This window comes from Aegilops tauschii, chromosome 1 (genome assembly GCF_002575655.3).
Source record: "Aegilops tauschii subsp. strangulata cultivar AL8/78 chromosome 1, Aet v6.0, whole genome shotgun sequence".
NCBI lineage: Eukaryota > Viridiplantae > Streptophyta > Magnoliopsida > Poales > Poaceae > Aegilops > Aegilops tauschii.
Genome location: NC_053035.3, coordinates 21,551,135 through 21,572,189, shown reverse-complemented (window position 1 = coordinate 21,572,189; position 21,055 = coordinate 21,551,135). Strand labels below are relative to the sequence as shown.

Sequence of the window (21,055 nt, the reverse complement as noted above, 5' to 3'; positions counted from 1 at the left end):
CAAAAGATCTTGGGGATGACATGGATGGATAGGAGCCATTTTTTGGGCCCCTCATGGGGGTGTGGCCGGCCACATGGGGTATCCCCCCTTGGGGACCCTCTTGTTCCTTGGTTTCACTCCTAGGCCCTTGTGGAAGGACTTCATTCATGTGCATTTTGGGTTTTTTGTGAAACTACCCTACCCCCTTGGGATTTCCTATAAATAGAGGTGGAGGGGCAGCCCTCCACACTCATCCCTTGCTCTCATACACATGCCATGCATTATCTGGCTTCTTCTCTCCCTCCCACGAAAAGAGTTTCGTAGAGCCGTAAGGCTGTCTGGGTTCCGGCAGGAACTAGTTCTGGACGGCGAAGCCCTGCCGGATAGATGACACCGTATGTGTGCAACTCTGTAGAGAGATCGTAGTTTCGGTCTTAGTTCGTGAGTGCCTCCCGAAGGGCTGTCCGTGTGACCGTCCGAGTTTCGAAGGTCCTCCCGAAGGGCTGTCCGAGTGACCGTTCGAGTTTCGAAGGTCCTCCCGAAGGGCTGTCCACGACACCGTCCGGGGGGCTGTTCGACCGCCTCCTGGAGGGCTGTCTAAGGAGCAGATGAGGGTATACATCCTCGCGGTTGGGAGGTTGTAAATCCTAGCTGCGGGGATCTGCACCGCCGATCGTCATCGACTCTACTTCCCGCTGCGCTACGAGTCGGTAACGAAAAAGATCAAACCATGTATGCAGTCTCCATAGTGGTCCTAGGCTGGTGCGTAGGTCGGAAATTTTTTGTTTTCTGCTGCGTTCCCCTACAGTGGCATCAAGAGCCGTGCTATGCGTCGATGCAGGTTTCGATCTAGAATACATGGAGATGTATGGGTATTGCATAATATAATTAGGTAGTAGATGAGATCTATTGCTGAAAATTATTTATGCGGGTGACAGATGAAATCTGTTACCCGAGGTTCTTGTTGCTTCCCTAGAATTTGCGTTTGCTCAATCTCGAGACAGCATGGTGGAATTTGACAAAGTTCTGGCAATCCGTGATCCTGATTGATCATGGAAGTGCTATCAGTTCTTTGGGTTCTGCCGTAGTCAAAAGAAAGATGAAATTCGCAGATGAAAGGGCATTGCAGATATGATCTGCACGGGGGTCATGCGTATGACGAAGTTTAGTATGGGGCTCGAGATTTAATTATCCCGTGTTTCATACACCCCGAGATGTTAATCTAGCAACCTGAATAATCATACTTGATGATAAAACGTTGGTAGCTGCGGTTTAAGTCAAAACCTTAGAAGCCACGTAAAATAAAATTTTGCATAAACCTATTAGAGGCGTCTAACTTGGTTTTGCAGGATGTGCATGTGATGTGGTATAGCAGTGCTCATACTAATTCGATTATGTATGAGATGACTATATGATGTAATTTGATTAACATGACCTGCGTGTCATGATTCGGCATGATGGCTGGAGCCATATGATTGCATTTTAATGACCTGCGTGTCAACCTTGTTGTAATGCATTATTTTGTTAGCTATAGAGATAGCAATATTATCTGGTGCATCGATAAGGTGGTGGCAATCTTCGTGAAGGTGACCACCGACGCGAATGCCGAAGACGAAGAAATGAAATACTTCTCCGTCAGAAAGGGCTATACCATATCATGCTATTATGAATTGCCTGAGATGTTTATCCCTTATGATGCACCCTTCTTGATTGCGCAGTAGTCGCTTTTATTAGGGTGATCTCTCACTTAAAATATCAAGTAGTTAGTGTTCTCCCAAGTGTAGCACCGTCACGGCACCTATCTTTTCGGGGTGCGCCATGGATGCATGGGTACGAACGATTAGAGAAGTGTGAGGCGGGTGAGGTCAGACCTCGCAGCAAGATCACTTGGTTGTCTTGACGTTCATGGCAGGATCGTCCTGAGCTCGGAACACACGCATCGAAAGATGAGCAAGAGTCACATAGAGATGTGATCGGCAAGTTGGCCTACCGATTAAAATTCCCGTTATGAGATGATGATTCTATGGCGATTAATTGAAGTCTGGATCTTGTATCACTCAAAATTAATTGTGAGAGATCTTGATTTGAGTGGGAGCGTACTGTTGAATTAACATGTTTAATTCTCAGTGCAATTAATTATGAACACTGTCTAAGTGTTTCTTGCAAAATAGTTATAGAATAATGGCTCGCGTTTCCACCTTCCCTATTAAAATTGAATAACTGTTAAATATCTGGTTAAAACTTTACGATTGGTAACGTAATATGAGGATTGTCCTCAAAAGTGCCGAGAAGGACTTTGTCCTATCGCATGCTTTCCGTATCCTCCCGCTAAAGCTATGGATCATGTGACTCTCGTCCTTCGATCCAAAAGCTATAATTCCGTTTCAGTCAAGTGCAATATGTTTGCTTCCATGAAACCCAAACTTCGAAAGTTGGGATAGTTATATAATATTCATGGAACTGAAAATTATTTTCAGATACAAACAAAGCAATGTTTGTTTGCAAGTATTAGTAAAAGTGTTTACTATGCATTTGACTGTTGGGAAAGGGATCCAGAAGAACGCCTGTCATATAATGAAAGGTGAATAAAACAACAACTTAAAGAGAAAGGAAGTGTCCAAAGGGTGTTAGTATGACTTACACGCCTAGGAAGTCCGGGGCTAACGCCACTCTTAAGTTGGGTGCTTCTTTTGCGAGTAGGAGAAATACTAAAAGTTAAACTGTTAGAAGTAAAAAGGCAGAAAGAAAGATGACTGGAATATCCAGCTCATGTATGAATGTCATACAAGTTTTTGTTGTATAGTAGGCTGGTCAAAGATATAGTTCTTGGGAATTATGGTTAAACATGTTAATCCCTAATTCTTGGGTATTGTGAGTTAATCACAAAGATACCCGCTCGATTGCATTCAATTGCGAATCACTGTAAGAGCTATTGTGGCCTAAAAAGACTAGCCAGAAATGAGGTTAAGGTATACACAGGGAACATAGTAAATGTTACTATACCTTCCATCGGTGTATTGCCGTCTGTATTTATTTTCATAATTCATTTAGAGTTTTACAAACTCTAGCCCATTGCATAAGGTATCTTGCAAGAAGGTTGTTCATAAGAGAACCTTTTATGTTCGATGTTATGAATAACACAAGGGCCATACTTTCATTATGAATGAGATGTATGTTATGAATATTGATAATAATACAATACCTCTGGGTTTACTTTCATAATTCATTTTAGAGTTTCATACACTCTAGCCCATTGCACAATGTTTGTTGCAAAAGAGTTGTTCATAAAAACAACAATTGTTGTTAAGTATTATGAATAACATGAAGGGCCATGCTTCCATCCATGATGGGACGTATGTTATGAATATTGAGGGCAATATGATACATCCATAACACTGACGCTAAATGTCGCAAGACTAAAAGAATACCACACAAGTGTGGCACTACATTTGGTCACATTGGAGAAACCCGCATGGAAAATTCCATTATGATGGATTTTGAAGTCTTTTTGATTTTGAATCATCTGACACTTGCAACTTTCCTCCGAAATGTGAAGTGACTAAAATACCGTTCATAGGCAATAAGGAACGAACAACAAACTTATTAGTGATCATACATTTGATGTGTGTAGTCCGATAAGTGTTGTTAGTGGTGGATTTATTTATCTTCAGAAATGACTCAAGTAGATATATGGATATTTACTTGATGAGACGGAAGTCTGGATCTTTTGAAATCATTCGAAAGGTTTTCAAAAATGAAGTAGAAGTTATTGTAACAAGAAAATTATGTTTCTGCAATTTGATTGCACAAAGGAATATTTGAGTTACATGTTTAGCGAATGTCTGATGAGTTGTGAAAGGGGTTTCATAACTTGCACCTCCTGGAACACCACTGCAAGTGAAAATTCCGTGGAGATGTAATCTAACCATTTATGACATGGTAAGGTCAAAGATGACATAAATAAATTTGCCATTATCCTTTTTAAAGTGATGCTTTAGAGACTGCGGCTTTTACACTGAAAAGAGCTACATCGGGTCTGTTGAAATGAAGCCATGGTATGGTACGCCCAACCATGTTATATCTTTTCTTAACATTTGGAATATGGGGCTTGTGTAAAAGGTTACAAACCTATTCCAAATCAGACAAGTGCTACTTTGTAGGTTATACAAAATGTTGGGTATTCCTCCCTCACTATACCGAGGCAAATAGTTTTGCCGCGAAACGGTGTGCTTTTAAAGAGAATGGTTCTTTCAAAAAGGTGAGTGGGAGAATAGTGCAACTCGACGAGATAAACAGTATCTAAGTCATCAGATCAAAGGAAAGAGACCTTGGAAGTAATTCCAGAGTTTCCTACTGCGACTGATACGGAAGTCTCTACAATAAAATGTATAAACTTCGGTCGAACTTGCAGCTGAACCACGTAGGCAAGGCTCGTGCAAACCTCTCAGGTGCGCAAACGAGATATTGTTGTTAGACAACATTATACCTACGATACACAAGGAAGCGTTGATGGGCCCTGACTCCGGAATTGGCTAAATGCCAATACAACCCAAGTTAGTTTCCATATAAGTGATTCAAGATTAAAACCTTGATACACCTTTCGGAAGACTTAGAGTCTAAAGAATATTTATGGAACTTAAAACTGATATGGATAAAAATGTTTTATCCATAAAGCTCGACTTGTTGAAATAACAAGTTCAAGAGTTGACTACGATGAGGTTGTTTTCATCGTAGCGATGCTTAAAGTCGGTTCGGGTTGAACTAGCAATTAATACATATTTCAATCATGAGATATGAAACATGGATGATAAAAGGATTTCCATCTGATGGAAATGAAAGCTAGGACTTGTATATGATACAGTCCAAAGTAATTTGTCGATCCAGAGGATGCTAGTAGGTATGCAAACTTCAGAGTTCCAGCAATGGACAGAAGAGAGCAAAATGGAGTTGGAATCTTCGTGTTTTGATGAAATGGTCAAAGGGGTTTTGACTTCATCAATGGGTAACGAAGATGCTTGTAATTCAAGAAAGTAAGTGGGAGCGTAATAATATTTCTAAAAACCTTATGTGCTTGGCACATTGGTAATTGGAAATAAATTTCTTGACACGAATTAGGACTTCATTTGAAAATAGTTTTTCGATGAAGTGCTTAGGCTAAATAGCCTCAATATTAGGCATGATGATCTATGGAGATAGATTTACCTAATGGGGCTAAGCAATGAATACATATTGACAAGATGCTAAAACCTTTTAGCATTTAAAACGCCAAGGAGTGATTCTTGCCAAAGTCACATGGAAGGAGTTTTTGCAAGACTCGGTGTCCCAAAACACTGATGAGTAAAATACATGATGCAGATTCCACACACTTTTGTGTTTGGATTAATCATGTATTCCATGGTATGTAAAACAACCAGATATGTCCGATACTCCCAAGGTGTTGCGAGTATGGATACTAAAGTGATCAAAGTACTGATCGTGGGACAACAGTGAAAGATGTCATTGAGTACTAGAGTAAGTACTGATGATATGTTTTCTTGCAAGCGGAGATCATGAAGAGTTCGTTGTAAAATGTTACATCGATAGTCTTCATCTTTTCACCGTGCGATTTTCGATTTAAGTTAAGGGTTTTGTGTAACACACAATGTGGTGGCACAGTTAGTTGGAATTTGTTCAAACTAGTTACTGTGGCGAATTCTATAACAAGGGCTAAGTATGTTGACGCTTTAGAAGCGACAAAGAAGATGTTGAATCATATAGTTCATTCATGAACTTAGTATAGTTCCAAGATGGCTTTTGACAATGGGACACTACTGCAGGTAGTTGCTCCATAACTCAGTCTGAGGAATCCAGGTTCGACCTGTGATTCACATACATACAAAGCCAAGTCCACACAAAATATGAATTTTGTGAAAACGTGAAAACGCGAGGACATGCAAAGATACACACGGAACTGAAGTCGTCAGATCCGTTGGACATCAGGCTATACCACAAGCGAAGCATATTTACACCGGTGTGCCACAGGTGTAAAGTGCATTAGCATTAACTAGATTATTGACTCTAGTGCAAGTGGGAGTCTGTAGGAGATATGCCCTAGAGGCAATAATAAATGATATTATTTATCTCCGAGTTCATAATTATGTTTATGTTCCATGCTATAACTGCTATGGTTCTCGAGTCTGCAATAACCACGAGGCTCGGAGGAAGACTCATATGCACGTGTGGAATAATAAACGGTAAAATGTATTCCTAGTCTGGCCTCTAAGACTAGCTCAAGTGTTGCATGATGGTTATGTTTTCCTGATCATGGGCATGTCTATGTCAGCAACCTTGAGGGCATAATGTTAAGAGAACATTTGTGTTGAATCGACCCGGCATGATGTTATGCTATGAGATTCATTCGTCACAAGTTTATTGGTACATAACAAAGAGATGGTTAACGTTTGCATGATTCCTTAGACCATGAGAGTATCGAGTTTCTTCATGCTTGCTTCATGAACTTTGGGGTTTGTTAAACGTCATCCGTAATTGGGTGGCTATTACGGCGGCTTACGGGTTCATGGAAAAGTGTGTCAAGTAACTTGATAGCTCAAGATTGGGATTTGCTCCTCCGACGATGGAGAGATATCTCTGGGCCCTCTCGGTGTTACGGTATCCATCATCGTCTGGCCAGACACTTTGTGATTTGATCACGGGGATGCCGGAACACGATAACGAGAAAAGAGAACAATACCGGTAACGAGGTAACTAGCATAGTGGACAAGTTGTTGATCCACGGGAATGCCAACATGTCTCACCTCGGGTATTTGTAACATATCGCGAAGCAACAGGAATAGCACACGGCAACTGGAGGTTCACTCGAATATTTATTCGTGTGGGTATAGGGGTCAATATGGGTGTCCACGGCTCCGATGTTGATCATTGATCGGAAGGGGTTCCGGGTCATGTCTATACTTCACCGAACCTATAGGGTCACACGCTTAAGGGTCATCTATCTGCTGAATACTAGACAGGGAGTCTGAGAGAAAATCACCGAAAAAGTTTCGGACACCGAAAAGTTTCGGACAGCGGAATCGTACCGCAGAGAGAGGTCATCGGATAAGTTTCGATGATACCGAAAAGTTGTTTCGGGATACACCATTAAGTCAAATTGGTTTCGGCACATGCCTGATAATTCTTGGAGGATGCCAGAATCATTCTGGAAGCTTTTTGGAATTTTCTGAGATAAAAACCGGAAATGTTCCGGAGCTGCCGGAGCCACTTCAGATGCGTTTCGCAGATGAAAATCACTAAAACCGGAATTGTTTCGGAACGCGTTGAAAATCATTTTAGTGGGTACTGGAAATGTTCTTAGCCCACATAAATATTTTCAGTTCGATCAGACGCTGAAAAATGTCGTCGTGAATAGTGAAAATCAGCTTTATGGTTACTTTATGGAAAGCCACCTTTTGGGGCTTTGCTCCAAAAGATCTTGGGGATGACATGGATGGATAGGAGCCATTTTTTGGGCCCCTCATGGGGGTGTGGCCGGCCACATGGGGTATCCCCCCTTGGGGACCCTCTTGTTCCTTGGTTTCACTCCTAGGCCCTTGTGGAAGGACTTCATTCATGTGCATTTTGGGTTTTTTGTGAAACTACCCTACCCCCTTGGGATTTCCTATAAATAGAGGTGGAGGGGCAGCCCTCCACACTCATCCCTTGCTCTCATACACATGCCATGCATTATCTGGCTTCTTCTCTCCCTCCCACGAAAAGAGTTTCGTAGAGCCGTAAGGCTGTCTGGGTTCCGGCAGGAACTAGTTCTGGACGGCGAAGCCCTGCCGGATAGATGACACCGTATGTGTGCAACTCTGTAGAGAGATCGTAGTTTCGGTCTTAGTTCGTGAGTGCCTCCCGAAGGGCTGTCCGTGTGACCGTCCGAGTTTCGAAGGTCCTCCCGAAGGGCTGTCCGAGTGACCGTTCGAGTTTCGAAGGTCCTCCCGAAGGGCTGTCCACGACACCGTCCGGGGGGCTGTTCGACCGCCTCCTGGAGGGCTGTCTAAGGAGCAGATGAGGGTATACATCCTCGCGGTTGGGAGGTTGTAAATCCTAGCTGCGGGGATCTGCACCGCCGATCGTCATCGACTCTACTTCCCGCTGCGCTACGAGTCGGTAACGAAAAAGATCAAACCATGTATGCAGTCTCCATAGTGGTCCTAGGCTGGTGCGTAGGTCGGAAATTTTTTGTTTTCTGCTGCGTTCCCCTACAGTTCGGCATTCAACGATATTTTTTCATCCACGTTTCTTTACAGGTACTTCAGCGGCTGGATTTCTCAATGTTTTCCATTTTCAATGTGAGCTATGGTGGTGCAAGACTGAGACAAGGTGAAGTAACCTCTCAAAGGCTTTGAACAGATGCATGAATCACATACCTAATATGTGAGAAGCTTCCCACCATATGAACATATGCATGCATACATACCCTTGAGTATCTTGAGCTTAAGCCGGTAAATCTAAGAATGACAAAGTCATCACATGTGTATCGCAGTTGACGAGAACATCTTCGCCCACTCAATGAACATCGCTGTAAAGTCTTAAACAAAAAATAATATTCGAGGACTTATGTCAAGTCTAGAACTTGAACCCGAGTGTGCCGAGTTTGCCCTGACAATATATAATTTCACAAAATAATGTAGCACGAGATTGAAATATGTTGTAGTGTTGCATCTGGAGTGTTGGTGATGAGATCGGTCATTGAGGAAGATGTGTGAACGGCCATGAAGCAGAGCAACACTTTTATTATTGTGTTATATGAATTTAGTGAGATCAATCCGTGAACTTATGACTGTTATCAAGATGTTAGTCCAGGGAATTTTGTGACTTTACTCTCATCACTTGTACATCTCGATTATGGTAAAAAAAACATGTTAACTTAACTAATGGGAAAATTCTTATAATCAACCGGATGATTTCCAGCTCTCCATCAGCCGCCTTGTTTGTGTGACACGTGCCTCTGTGGGGGCCTTCACACCGCCCTCCCTTTCTCTTATCTCCAGCCGAGAGAGACACAGCCACATATTCCCCCCGAGCTCCTCCTCCCTTCCTCCCTTCCCGATCTGCTGCCTCCCTCAAGACCCTCCTACCTACACAATCTGCTGCCTCCCTCAAGCTATGCAGCTAAATCGATGGCCTCCTGGCCGGATTACGCTGCTGCAACGCACCCAGAGAAAGTGAAGTAGAGGGAGCGCCTCCCATGGCCGGATCACGCTGCTGCAATGCTTGGTGCCTCTGCTGCGAGCCCGGGGCGGCGGAGCTGAGAGCATGGGTGTCGGCTGACGATGGGATGTTGTGGGTGTCGTTGGCCAGGGCTGCAATGGAGCTCCTCCGGGCTGCAATGGAGCGGGGCCTGCTGCCGGCAGCATGGCAAGTCAAGGACGGTGATGCTCACCACCGGTTGCAATGAATCATTTGTTGCTGCCGGTGGCGCGACAAGTCGAGGACGCTGCAATGAAGCGAATGCTGCTGCCGGCGACGCGACAAGTCGAGGACGGCGGCGCCGAAATGAAGCGTCTATGGACCCACGGACGACGGGGGCGGTGGTCGTCATCTTTGTCTTTGGCTTTTCTTTCAGCATGCGAGGCTGCTGTGTGGCGATGGATGCAATGCAACCCTGTGGCAGGTGGCGCACCACGGTGATGTTGTGCTTGTCTGGGTCGCAACATCGCCGCTGCTATAATATCGCCGGTGCCGTTGCCACGCTGAGGACGTGTTGCAGTCGCGTTGGTCCTGCGGAGTTAGAGTAGCATTGCTGCTTGTGCTGGGAATGGTGGATGTGAGGAGGAAGACGCACTATTGCGTTTGCTTTTAATCTAACGAGCACTTGTGCCTTGATCTAATGGCTGGCTAGACGGATGATTTCTAGGAAATCATCCGACTGATTTGTAGCATCGGCCTAACTAATGTGGCTTCCAATACATGGACAACTTACAAGATGTTTTGGTGACGATTTCCTTTCATCCAGAATAAAACATCACTTGCTAAAAATAATGATCGCATACAGACAGATGGTTAAGTACAATAGTACATCATTGCTAACATAGGCCGATCGAGCAAAAGAATGTGCAATTACTACCAGTTAGCCTCATGGCCCTCATCGATTGAAGCTACAACTAGCTGCTACTAGCCCAACATCGAGCTTGAACAACTACATCATTTTTTTTCTCATGGTCGCTGCACTCGTCATCATCTCAGGCGAGAAGCCATAGATGGCCACCACATCAGTTTTTTTCCCCGGGGAAAAGCACTACTCAGTTTAACATGCTGTAGCGAATCAATTTTTGCGATTGACATGTATGGATTAGAGCATGCTTAATAGTATAACCAGTTAATGGCTATATGATATCGCTATGTCATTTATAGTCAATCTTGTAGGCTTAAAGTATAATAGTAAGATACAAAGATGTGCTATTTCATTAATAAATGGTCCATTTTTCACTCTCACATAGTGCCTAGGAGCACATGCTGCAGCTGACTCTTATTCTGTAGCCGGTTCCTCTTCTCTCTCCTCTTCTCTCCTCTCCATGTCAACAGAAAAATAATATTTTAACCCTTACAGCCTGCTTACATAAGCTTATTATACATGCTCTTACTAGCGAAGGAGCAATGTCCATGTAGACTTTTATGACAGGAGTGCGTACTTAAGTGCCAAAGTAAAAGGCTAAAGAAAAGCATCTATCACAATTATTGTAGAGAGATCGACATGGTAAAAAAGAATTACAAAGTACTAGTAACATCGAAGCTGCATGTGGTCAGCGTACACAAGACAGCTCTTCCAAAGCCAAATAGCCAGGATTTAAAATAAGTTACTACTCTACATCATAAAAACTCCAAATCATTAATCCATCGAAGGCATCCATGATGAAACTAGGTGTATACTAGCCTATCCCGCGCGGCGGCACGCCGCGCCCGTCGATACGGTGTGGCTATACGGATTGTATTTATTTTTTATAATATAATTGTTATTCTCTTCATAAAGAAATATAAAAGCGTTTAGATGAGAAGTTGTATCAAAAAAGCATGCCACGTTCAACACAATAAAAGAAGCAGAGGAGGCAGTCGCTCGAGAGATAGTTCATGTACTGACGAAGAAATATAATATACAGTTGGAAGGCGTGGATACATATGCAGATGAGCATGGAGAGCTAAAGAGCGAGAACAAACTCCTGAAACAAATGAATCATCTGATAAATGAAAGACTGCAAAGGGCACACAGGTTCATAGATTCAGCAAGATCCACAGCTCCCAGAGCATACACATGTCCTGAAGAGAGCAGCGCACGAAAAGACGTACTGTGAGACGTCATATACGCAGAAGAAGAACTCTGCGCTTTATTAGCAGATCTGTTGAACTTAAGTACACTACTTGTACGTATAGATATTCTTGTAGTTTTACCTCCGTTACAACAAAATAATGCTAGATTACCAGATGTACCCGTCTAAAGCACTTCACTCCAGTTTCTGTATTCTTAACTTACAATCGAAGAATAACCTCTTTGTAAACTATGTTTCTAGTCTCAGAAGTTGGGCATCCACGATCATCTTCGATCAAAAATTTAAGTCCATTGCGTGAAGTAACTCGGGATACTGCCACATATAATTGTCCATGTGAAAAAACCGGCTCCTGCAAGTATACACATACCTTAGATAAAGTTTGCCCTTGGCTCTTGTTGATAGTCATAGCATAACACAACCTTATTGGAAATTGGCATCGTCGGAGTGTGAAAGGCCATTTAGAACCAGCTGAATTTAAAACTATACGTGGAATGCACACGCGCTCCCCTTTATGAGAACCAGTAATAATTTCTCCTTCTAAAACTCTGTCACCCAATCTTGTAATAATTAGCCGTGTTCCATTACATAAGCCCAAAGACTGATTAATGTTCCTAAGAAGCATAACAGGAACTCCAACTTTGACTGATATCTTGTGATGAGGTAAGTTGATTGTGATAGAATTCAACAACTCGGGAGGATAAAACAATTCCACTTCATCAACAGGATCAGTAGATCTCGATATAGAATCATAGCTTAAACAATCTGTAGGAATGCCGGGCACACGCTTGAAGACGACATCATTCAATTTGTCAACAGTAGAGTTTGTTGGACAAACAATGGTACGTTGAGACAAATAATCAGCGTCATTATACTTCAAAAAGAACACATCATACACATTATCAACCGCAGCTTCCATGTGATCAGTCGTTGGGAACAGTAACATATCCTCCGGAATAGAAACCCACGAAGGAGAGGAGTCATCACCTTTGCACTGCATCTCAACAGAACCATCACCAATACTCTGTACCCAACTTGAAAACACAGGCAACTCTGACCGTGCTTCAGAGGACAACTCAGGATTGCAAAGTCGCATGTTGGTGTGTAATTTAAGGACCTTAACATAATGCCAAAGCGGGGAAGTAACCAACGACGCACCAATGATATCTTCCTTTGTACCACCTTCCACGACTGGCAAAATTTGTCTGAAGTCACCACCCAACACCATAACTTTACCTCCAAAAGGTAACATGCCATTAGCTTCATCATGGACAGATAAAACGTCCCTCAAGGTCCTGTCCAGTGCTTCAAAGCATAAACGGCTAGTCATAGGAGCTTCGTCCCACAAAATAAGTGAAGCTCGTTGACACAAACCAGCAAGCATTGGCCTTCTAGATATAGAGCACTGGGAGCGCTCATTTACATCCACAGGAATCTTAAATCTCGAATGGCCAGTTCGTCCACCGGGCAGCAAAAGAGATGCAACACCAGACGATGCAACAGCAAGTACGACACGTCGCTCGGATCTAAGAGTGGCAATAATAGAGTTCCATAAGAAAGTTTTACCAGAACCTCCGCAGCCAGATATAAAATAAAATCCATCCCTGTTCTCACGTACTGCGGATACTATCTCATGATGTATGTCCCTCTGCTCATCGTTTAATTTGCAGTAGAGAGTATCAGCTTCAACAGCCAGATTAACAACATCATATCCTAATTCCTCGGCAACCAACTTATTATAGCAATCGTCATGAACAGGAATAGTACATGAAGTCAAGTTAAATAAAGCAAGACATGATCCATTCTTGGTAAACATGGAAGCTAACTCAGAAAGAAGGCACTCTTGAAGATAATCCTCGGGAACATTGTACCTAGCATTACCAATGGCAGATGAAAGCATATACGATATATCCTCCGCCATGCTTGGCCAGAATCGTTCAAAAAGAGTGCGCCCATTACCAACTTCGCAATGAAGAAGAACGGTCATAAAAAGATGGCGTAACTGAAGTGGAGTTGCCCATACAATAGCTTCATCAAACAACTTGAACCACTCATTGTCATCTCCAACCAGGCCCCTAGATTGACATGCTTCTTTGAAAGTATCATAAACACGACCATTGTGTGTCCTTAAATCCTCAAAACAGGTTGCTCCAGGAACAACCATAAGCAACACCCGAAGAAAGAACAGTTCACCCGTACTGGGATGCACATGATAGATACGGCCTATTTTGTTGCCCAATTTTCGTGGAAGTTTTCTTTTTGTCCACACCTTTTCACTTTTATTCCATATCCATTGGCTTGGAAAATCCAAATAAGTCAGTGACTTTGCAGATGTGTACTCCTGATTTGCAACAAACCACTCTGTAAGCATAGTCTTGGAAGCAAATGGGTTGTTTAACACATTCCCTAGGTTGTCAGTTTCAGCAAATATAACTCTATTCATGTTAGGAAGATGCACAACCAATCTCTCAATGGAAGGCTCCCGTCCATGTATACTATATGCAAACATCCTCCAAAAGGCTTCACGTGCAGAAAGATACCTACCAGAAACAACATGTCTTCAACACTTGAACTAATAGGAAATAAATGCAAATGCGTATGAACACCGGCACAAACCTGCACTTTACGTAATCATCGATCTCGTTCTTCCCTGTAGGACAGGGCACTGTAAAAACACAGGATGGCCTATTATCAACATCAACACGTATGCGAACAACATCAGGACCTTTAGTAAGGTATTTGAATAAATACTTGAGCAAATTTGTCTTGTTGCACCATTCGACATTTATATGAGCATCAAATTTCTTCAGCAGCTTCATATTATATGGAACAACCCATTGATTTCCCAGTCGAAGCGAATCTTGTTGCCTCAGTACATAACGGCCATTATCACGCCTTCGATAAACAGGAAATCCAACATTGTCAATCATCGTTTCATCACTAAACTATTTAGGAAAACGCTTGGAACAACACTTATTTTTCATGCAAGCACACTTAGAGTTGTACACACCACATGGCCCATGGACCATGAATTCATCAACAAGTGCATAGCCCAAAGGATCAGTCGAAGGATCGGGTAATTCCGCACAAATGAGACTATCAATAAATGATGGTGAAGGATCCTTCGTATCCGCCTTCAACCACACTAACGTATGTGTATGTGGAAGACCTCGCTTTTGAAATTCGACAACATATGAATCTGCAAGGAAACAACATTAAAACAGTTAGACAACACAAAAAATAATAAAATTACTGAACAGTACGTGAGGAATAAACATACAAAAACAAATACAGAACATACATGCTTGAACAGGCCCAAAAAAAGACCCATCCTTAACCCCCTCAAGAAACTCTTTGTACTTCATAGCGAACACTCGAGTAGTAATATCAGGGCGATCAGCTGCAGCCTGTCCAGGCTCAGCAGCAAGAGCATCGGCAATCTCCTTCCACTTAGGATTACACGTGAAAGTGATAAACAAATCAGGAGCACCATACTGCCAACATATAGCCATTCCATCGTGATAGTTCAAAAACATATAACGCGGACCACCAGTAAAACTACCATGCAATATAAATTCGACACCAATATTCTTCCCAGTAGAATTGCCTTCACCCATTGCATCAGATACACCCTGATAAGTCTCGGAACGAAGCTTGTCTTGTTTCCGAAAATGGTAATCCAAACGATCAGATTCAACACAAGAGTATGCATTAACACTAACTTGCTGGCTGAGCCGACCACAACTTGTATAAGGATTGACTTCACCTTCACGATATAATGAAAATAGTAACTGTAATAATCCAACATAGTTACCTGCCCATGTGGAGTAGTGAAATTCCTAGAAATAACATCAGCTGTACCAGCACTCTCACAATCAGAATCGTCATCACTGGACTGATCCACACTTGCCACAGATGGAACAATTGGGGCATGGCGCTCATTAACATCAACATAATTAATCCCCAAATGATAGCTTTTATCTCCATACGGGAAAAGAAGTGGATATTGCAAAGCCATCAAATTACAGTCGAGAGCAGATATATGCTTTAGAACACCAGAACAACTCTCAGCCACAACATCAAATTTTCTACAGTGAGGAGTCAAATCGCCCACTACAAGCGCAGCAACTTCGGAAGCCGTAGGACCAGAAAAACGTGTACCGTGTGGACTGCCATCGTCACCCAAGAAATGTATAGATACCTTAGGTACATCAGGACTGCACAAACTTTGCCGAGCAAGCCTAGATTTGTGAACCAAACGATGGTGTGTATTTAACATTGCAATGAGAGCGGACACAATCTCGGGATCAGGATCAAGAGAACCACCATCGTCCCTACTAAAAACTTCAATTCTGCTCTGGACCTCGTCAGCTGAGTCAACCATATATAATTGTGCAAACTTGGGAGAAAATCCTTCAGCCGGTAAAAGTGGGCCAATACGGTGGTAGACCACACCATTCATATTAAATACGTACGGAGCACCCCCAGTATTAATACTCTGATCAACGTAGGTGCCCAAAGAAGTAAAACAAAACATGGAGTTGTACTGCCTAATCAGACGCATAAATCGATTGGAAGATGCATTGCCATCAAAACGCATCAAACCATCCAGTGGAGAAGGCCAATCACGGAATTTAGGCAAAGAAACTTTACCGCCTCGACAAGAACCAGTGTAGACAGGACGCCGAGCAGACGCACCCACATGATGCACAGAGCCCTCGCGAAACCAATAAAATGCACCACACCACTCACAAGTAAGATCTGGACCCCCATAATATGAACGGCCTCTGTAAACAGCTGCATCACGTACTAACATAATTTTACCAAAAGAAAGGAAAACAGTAGCTAACCAAATTTGGAACGAAAAAATATAGGAAACCATACTCTTAAGCAAGAGAACAAGATCTTTTTGAAGTGGAGGCTCCATTCCACGCACTGCATCACAAAAACCTGCCGTCAACAACATACCAAAAAACAGAAAAAATAAATATAAGAATATTCACCAACCTTTCTTCCTTCCCGACCGGTACGACCGCACAAGCCTCCGCTTACGCCGATTGCGAATAATATCAACATCGTCCATAATCGGAGTAGGCAACACTTGATAACAACAATAGCAAAATTAAGTCAGAAGTTTGTAAATAGAACGAAACACATACATGACAACTAACCTAAGGGAGTTGGTCGATAGGAAGGCCCAAGAGTAAGGAGCGGAACAACTCGCGGACGCCTCGTAACAGGTGGAACACTAATACAGCCACCACCAGACAGAGCTGGCACAGAGAGATCGTCCGCCATGTGATCGGCGTCACCAGCACAAACAGACAACTCCCCTGCAAATAATTTTTCCATAGACAAATAAGTACTGTATATATTAAACCAAGACATGCATAGCAAAATCGGACGTACACACAAGGGAGCACGTGCATGGGCCATGCAGGCCAAGGGCGCACACAACCTTCCCAACTGATCGCATGGGCAGCACATGCGTGGGCCACGCAAACAGAGTTCACACCCAGGCACAGGGGAGACACATGCATATGCCATGCACAGTGACGGCACAGCCATCGACTGTGTCGCACAGGAAATGCGACCGACCAAAAATCGCAACACACACGAAACGCACGACCCATAGAAACGATCATACCAGAAACGATTTCACGTAAAAAAGAAAAAGAAAAAAAAAATATTACCATGGCACGCATTGGACGAAAGGGCAGGAGGATCAGCGGGAGGCACATAACGCGAACCTCGACAGAAAGAGGCAGCTGCAAGAGAGACGACGCACCAATTTCATGAGACTCTATCTCAGTAGTGAATAAGAAAACAGCAACCACAGAACAATTGCACTAACCAATAGCTAGTATGATCAACAGGCCGTTTCCCAAGCCGAATCTCTTCTCTACGCCGCACAGAACCATCGCCAGAAGAACTACCCATCCAAGCAACACACCCTGCAGAAAGAGAGACACAATTAAAGCATGCAACAACAGAACAATAGCAAAATAAAGGAAGAAAACATAAACAGACCAGTGGATGCATGGGCACGAAAAGCCCGAGTGGAACAAACGCCCCGGCGCAGTAACTGAAGATCTAACAATTCAGAACCTGGCATGAATGCAGGCCCAGTAGATCGAACGGAACCACCACCCCGAGGAAGTAAATGGAGACCCAAAGACTGGGAATCCGCCATAGCTACAGACCCACCCTGCTGAACACGCGGACCATCGTGGCGACCTCCGGCACCACGGCGACCAACAACTGAGGCACGCACCCCACGAGGACGACCTGCACGTCGCGGGCCATTCCCAGAAAGCGAAGAACGAACCATCGAATACAGGGTAGACGCAGCTCACAATGCGAAGGAGAAACGGCAGAAAAGATGGCTATTTATAGATGGAAGAGCAAGAGAAGAAAAATCAAAGCAGGAAAGAAAGACTCAAGAAAGAATTCTCCAGATAAAACGGAGGAGGCGGTGGGAAACGAAGCATCCAGCAGCTTGACATAGGTGGTCCGTCACCAACAGCCCACGCGCCCAAACAGCAACGTCGCAACATGGGTAAAAGACAGCACAATCTGGAACGGAACAGAGGGAACATGCAGAAAAAACAAATGGGTCAACCCCACAGGAAGAGAAGGACAACATGCAGATACGGGCCCAATCGAAAGCCAAATTGATAGGCACACCCAGAGGAACGGAAATCACGTTAAGAAAATTCACACGGCAGTCGCTGCAGCCACATGACATTTTACCAGGCCATGTCCCAAAATAATGGGCGTGTCAACCAACCATTGGCCGATTCTTGCTGTGAAAAAACCCAATTGAACCACGGCGAAGAGACTTCGTTAGAAATAGGGCTCGGGGTATATAGCGCTAATTAGCTATTGATGAGGCCGGCGTCGATCACAATCAGCTCGAATTTCCCTCCTGCTGCTCCTCCACTAACGCCCCAGAAAAAAGGCATCGAACGCCCCCACGTCGTCCCATCGGCGACTCGGGCGGCTCGCCGCCGCCAGCTGCTCTAGGCCCCCGTCGCCTTCTTTCTCCCTCGCTGCTGCCGTCCGGGCAAAGCTTCGGTCGGTGGTCGGTGGCGGCTGGACTCTTGCTCCTGAGCTGTTCCTCCCCGGCGCAGATCTGAATGTGATCGTGAAGGTCGTGGGCATGGCGGCAGATCACGGTGTCAATTGCTTAACGACAGCAGGCTAGTGGTGGAACGCGCCCCCGTGTCCTCTCCTGGGTGCCTCGCCTTCTGGTTGTGATGGGTCGACGGTCATCGACGCTGGCGGGGCTTGATCTGCGGTTGCTGGCTGGGCTTGATCTGTGGCGTGGTGATTGTTGTCGCCATCGTGCGATGATATCCATCGTTCTGATCTGGCCAGACATGGGTGGGTTTCCGAAGCGGTCGTTCCATCACGCAGATTCGCCCGTGGAGATGACCACTCCAGCCTGCGGCGACAGTCTTGTTGCGGATTGCGATGGCCACCGAAAGGTCTTCGGAAGGGTTTCCCTTCAGATCAGGTGGTTGACTTCGGCAGCAAGATGCAAACTATGGACAACGGTTTGACGCATAGGGATGATTGTGCAGCAGGCGGTGGTCGCACATCACACATAGCTGCTGGGTTCGCGGAAAAGTGGTGGCGACAACACATGAGTGACATCGATGGTGGTGCTAATCGAGCACCCCGATTGCGAGCTCCGGGGTGAAAGCCTAGGTCTGATCCAAGTTGGTTATACCTGGTAATGTTACCTTGTTGGAGGCGTTGCTCGGATATGCTCGGACTAATTCTTCAGGGTGAAAACCCAGATTCTAGCCTTTGGTGGTTGGATCCGGCGACGACGGCGTTTGAACGCTGCTCCTATCCTGAAGGCGTTGCTGTTGAAGAAACTCATCGATTGTGTGTTGTCATGAGATGATTGGTGCGGATATGGTCACTGTTGTAGTTTGCCGATCACGAATCTGATCAGTTTGGGTTTTTTTTCTCGCCTGCTCATAGCTTTCCTCTTACATGACTTTGCTATTGGTCGGTGTGTTTTCTTGTGTGTGTGTGTGTTCGTGTTGGCTGTGTGTATCCTAGCTATGCAGAGGCCGGGTGTGTGCTCATGGTGTTTTGTATCCTCTTGGTGCTTCATTTTGAGCTAATAAAATCAATCATGTCTCAAGAAAAGTCGCTGGCGGCTGCCTCGGCGTCCATTATGCACTTCATCAACGCCGCGCGCGCTGGGGCAGGCCTCGGCGTCCAGTGGTGGTTCTTGCCCCGCGCACGCGGCAGCCCACACATAGGCCTGCAAAAAAGTTCGGGGCTCGTGAGTCGCTCGAGATTGACTCGTCTTTTAGCTCGACTCGAGATCGACTAGAAAATAAATGAGCTGAGTTTGAACACTTTATGTAGCTCGACCGAGAAACGAGCCGATCTTGAGCCAATACTAGCCCGCTCGATTTTAGCTCGATAGCTCGACATAATATCATTATGTTAAGTGATCATGCCATATATTAAATGGACATAAGATAATGTATTACCATATATGATGTCCATGAATTTTCTTCATTTTATCTACTAGCAAACATGGAAGCTTAACTAAGTGTAGAGAAGCTTTAGGCCTTATTATGGTCTTTGGCTATAATTTGTTTTTCCCAGTTATATGTTTATTTCGATACTAGACTTTCGGTTGTAATATAATAAGTCAGACGCCTTGAAAATTTTATATTATCATCGGCTTGAATGGAATAATATTTTTTAGTGCTTTCTTATGTCGTGTTGAGCCTTATCTAGTTGGAATAATTATTATAGGTTCTTACTTTTTACGAGCAAATTTAGCTTGAAATTAGCTCGAGATCGACTCGAGATCGTTACAAGCTGAGCACGAGTCTTATTCTACAACTCGGCCTTGAACTTCACTCAATTTGAGTTCGCCTTACTTTTAATATGAGTTGAGCTGAGCTAACTCTAACTCGCTCGAACTCGACTCATTTGCAGCCCTACCCACACATCGATCTTATCTTGGCACTCGCCTCCCTTCAAACACTTGACAGCCGTGTCGATGTTGGCATAGGCCTATGCTGACTGGTGAGGCTCCGCTGATGAGGACGACGGGGATTCGCTCTCCATGAAGACGAGACGAAGATGCTAGGTGCTCTAACTACGAGAAGAGGTAGCTAAGGTGTAAAACTGTCGATGTTGCTGTAGCCGGGACTCGATGGTTTTCGTACCTAGGTGTGTGCTCTTTCCCCGTGTATTTATAGATGGACGTACGTACGTGCTGGTATCTAGATGAGTTCGGCTCGGACTACACTAGTATTGTTGGTTTCGGTATCATTTATTATTCAGTCAATCAATAGTACTCCCTCCGTTCCATAATGTTACACGTTTTTTAACACTACAATAGTGTCAAAAGGCGTCTTACATTATGGAACGGAGGGAATATCTTCAAGGGCATGTTAATGAGTTTGAAGTCGGTGACCTCTCCTCCCGCAGGTCTGTTTCGTTCGGAAGTCGTCCGCTGGGTCCGTCGCTCCGTGGGGCTCCACTTGGCGCTTGAGCCCGGGGGCTCCTTTTGTTTTAGAAGAGCGCCGACTAGGAGAACAGGCGCCCACACGCCCTGCAAATTGGGCCGGCCCACTTTCAATGCTGACTTCCCGCTCATCTCTCAATCGTTGACCTTTTGTATAAAAAATCCAAAAAATGAAAAAAAATGAAAAAAAAATGAAAAGTAAAGAAAAATGTGAATAGAAAAAAGTTAATGAAATTGAAAAGGGGTTCATAAATTTTGAACA

At 44.1% G+C, this 21,055-nt stretch overlaps 2 protein-coding genes across 2 annotated transcripts; both read right to left on the bottom strand.

Annotated features, from left to right (window-relative positions):
- Positions 1-11,412: 11,412 nt before the first annotated feature.
- LOC141039257 (uncharacterized) lies at positions 11,413-12,445 on the bottom strand. The gene has a single exon (XM_073506627.1). It carries the CDS (start codon positions 12,376-12,378, stop codon positions 11,485-11,487), a length of 894 nt encoding a protein of 297 aa, XP_073362728.1. The 5' UTR covers positions 12,379-12,445; the 3' UTR covers positions 11,413-11,484.
- On the bottom strand, positions 12,392-17,588 carry LOC120969070 (uncharacterized). Its single transcript, XM_073503840.1, has 11 exons — positions 17,490-17,588; positions 17,313-17,375; positions 17,137-17,236; positions 16,538-16,615; positions 16,290-16,382; positions 15,097-15,395; positions 14,584-14,776; positions 14,309-14,481; positions 13,899-14,227; positions 12,441-13,822; positions 12,392-12,399 (listed from the first exon to the last, which is right to left on the bottom strand). Exons 1-11 carry the CDS (start codon positions 17,586-17,588, stop codon positions 12,392-12,394), a joined length of 2,817 nt encoding a protein of 938 aa, XP_073359941.1.
- Between the last annotated feature and the right edge of the window lie 3,467 nt (positions 17,589-21,055).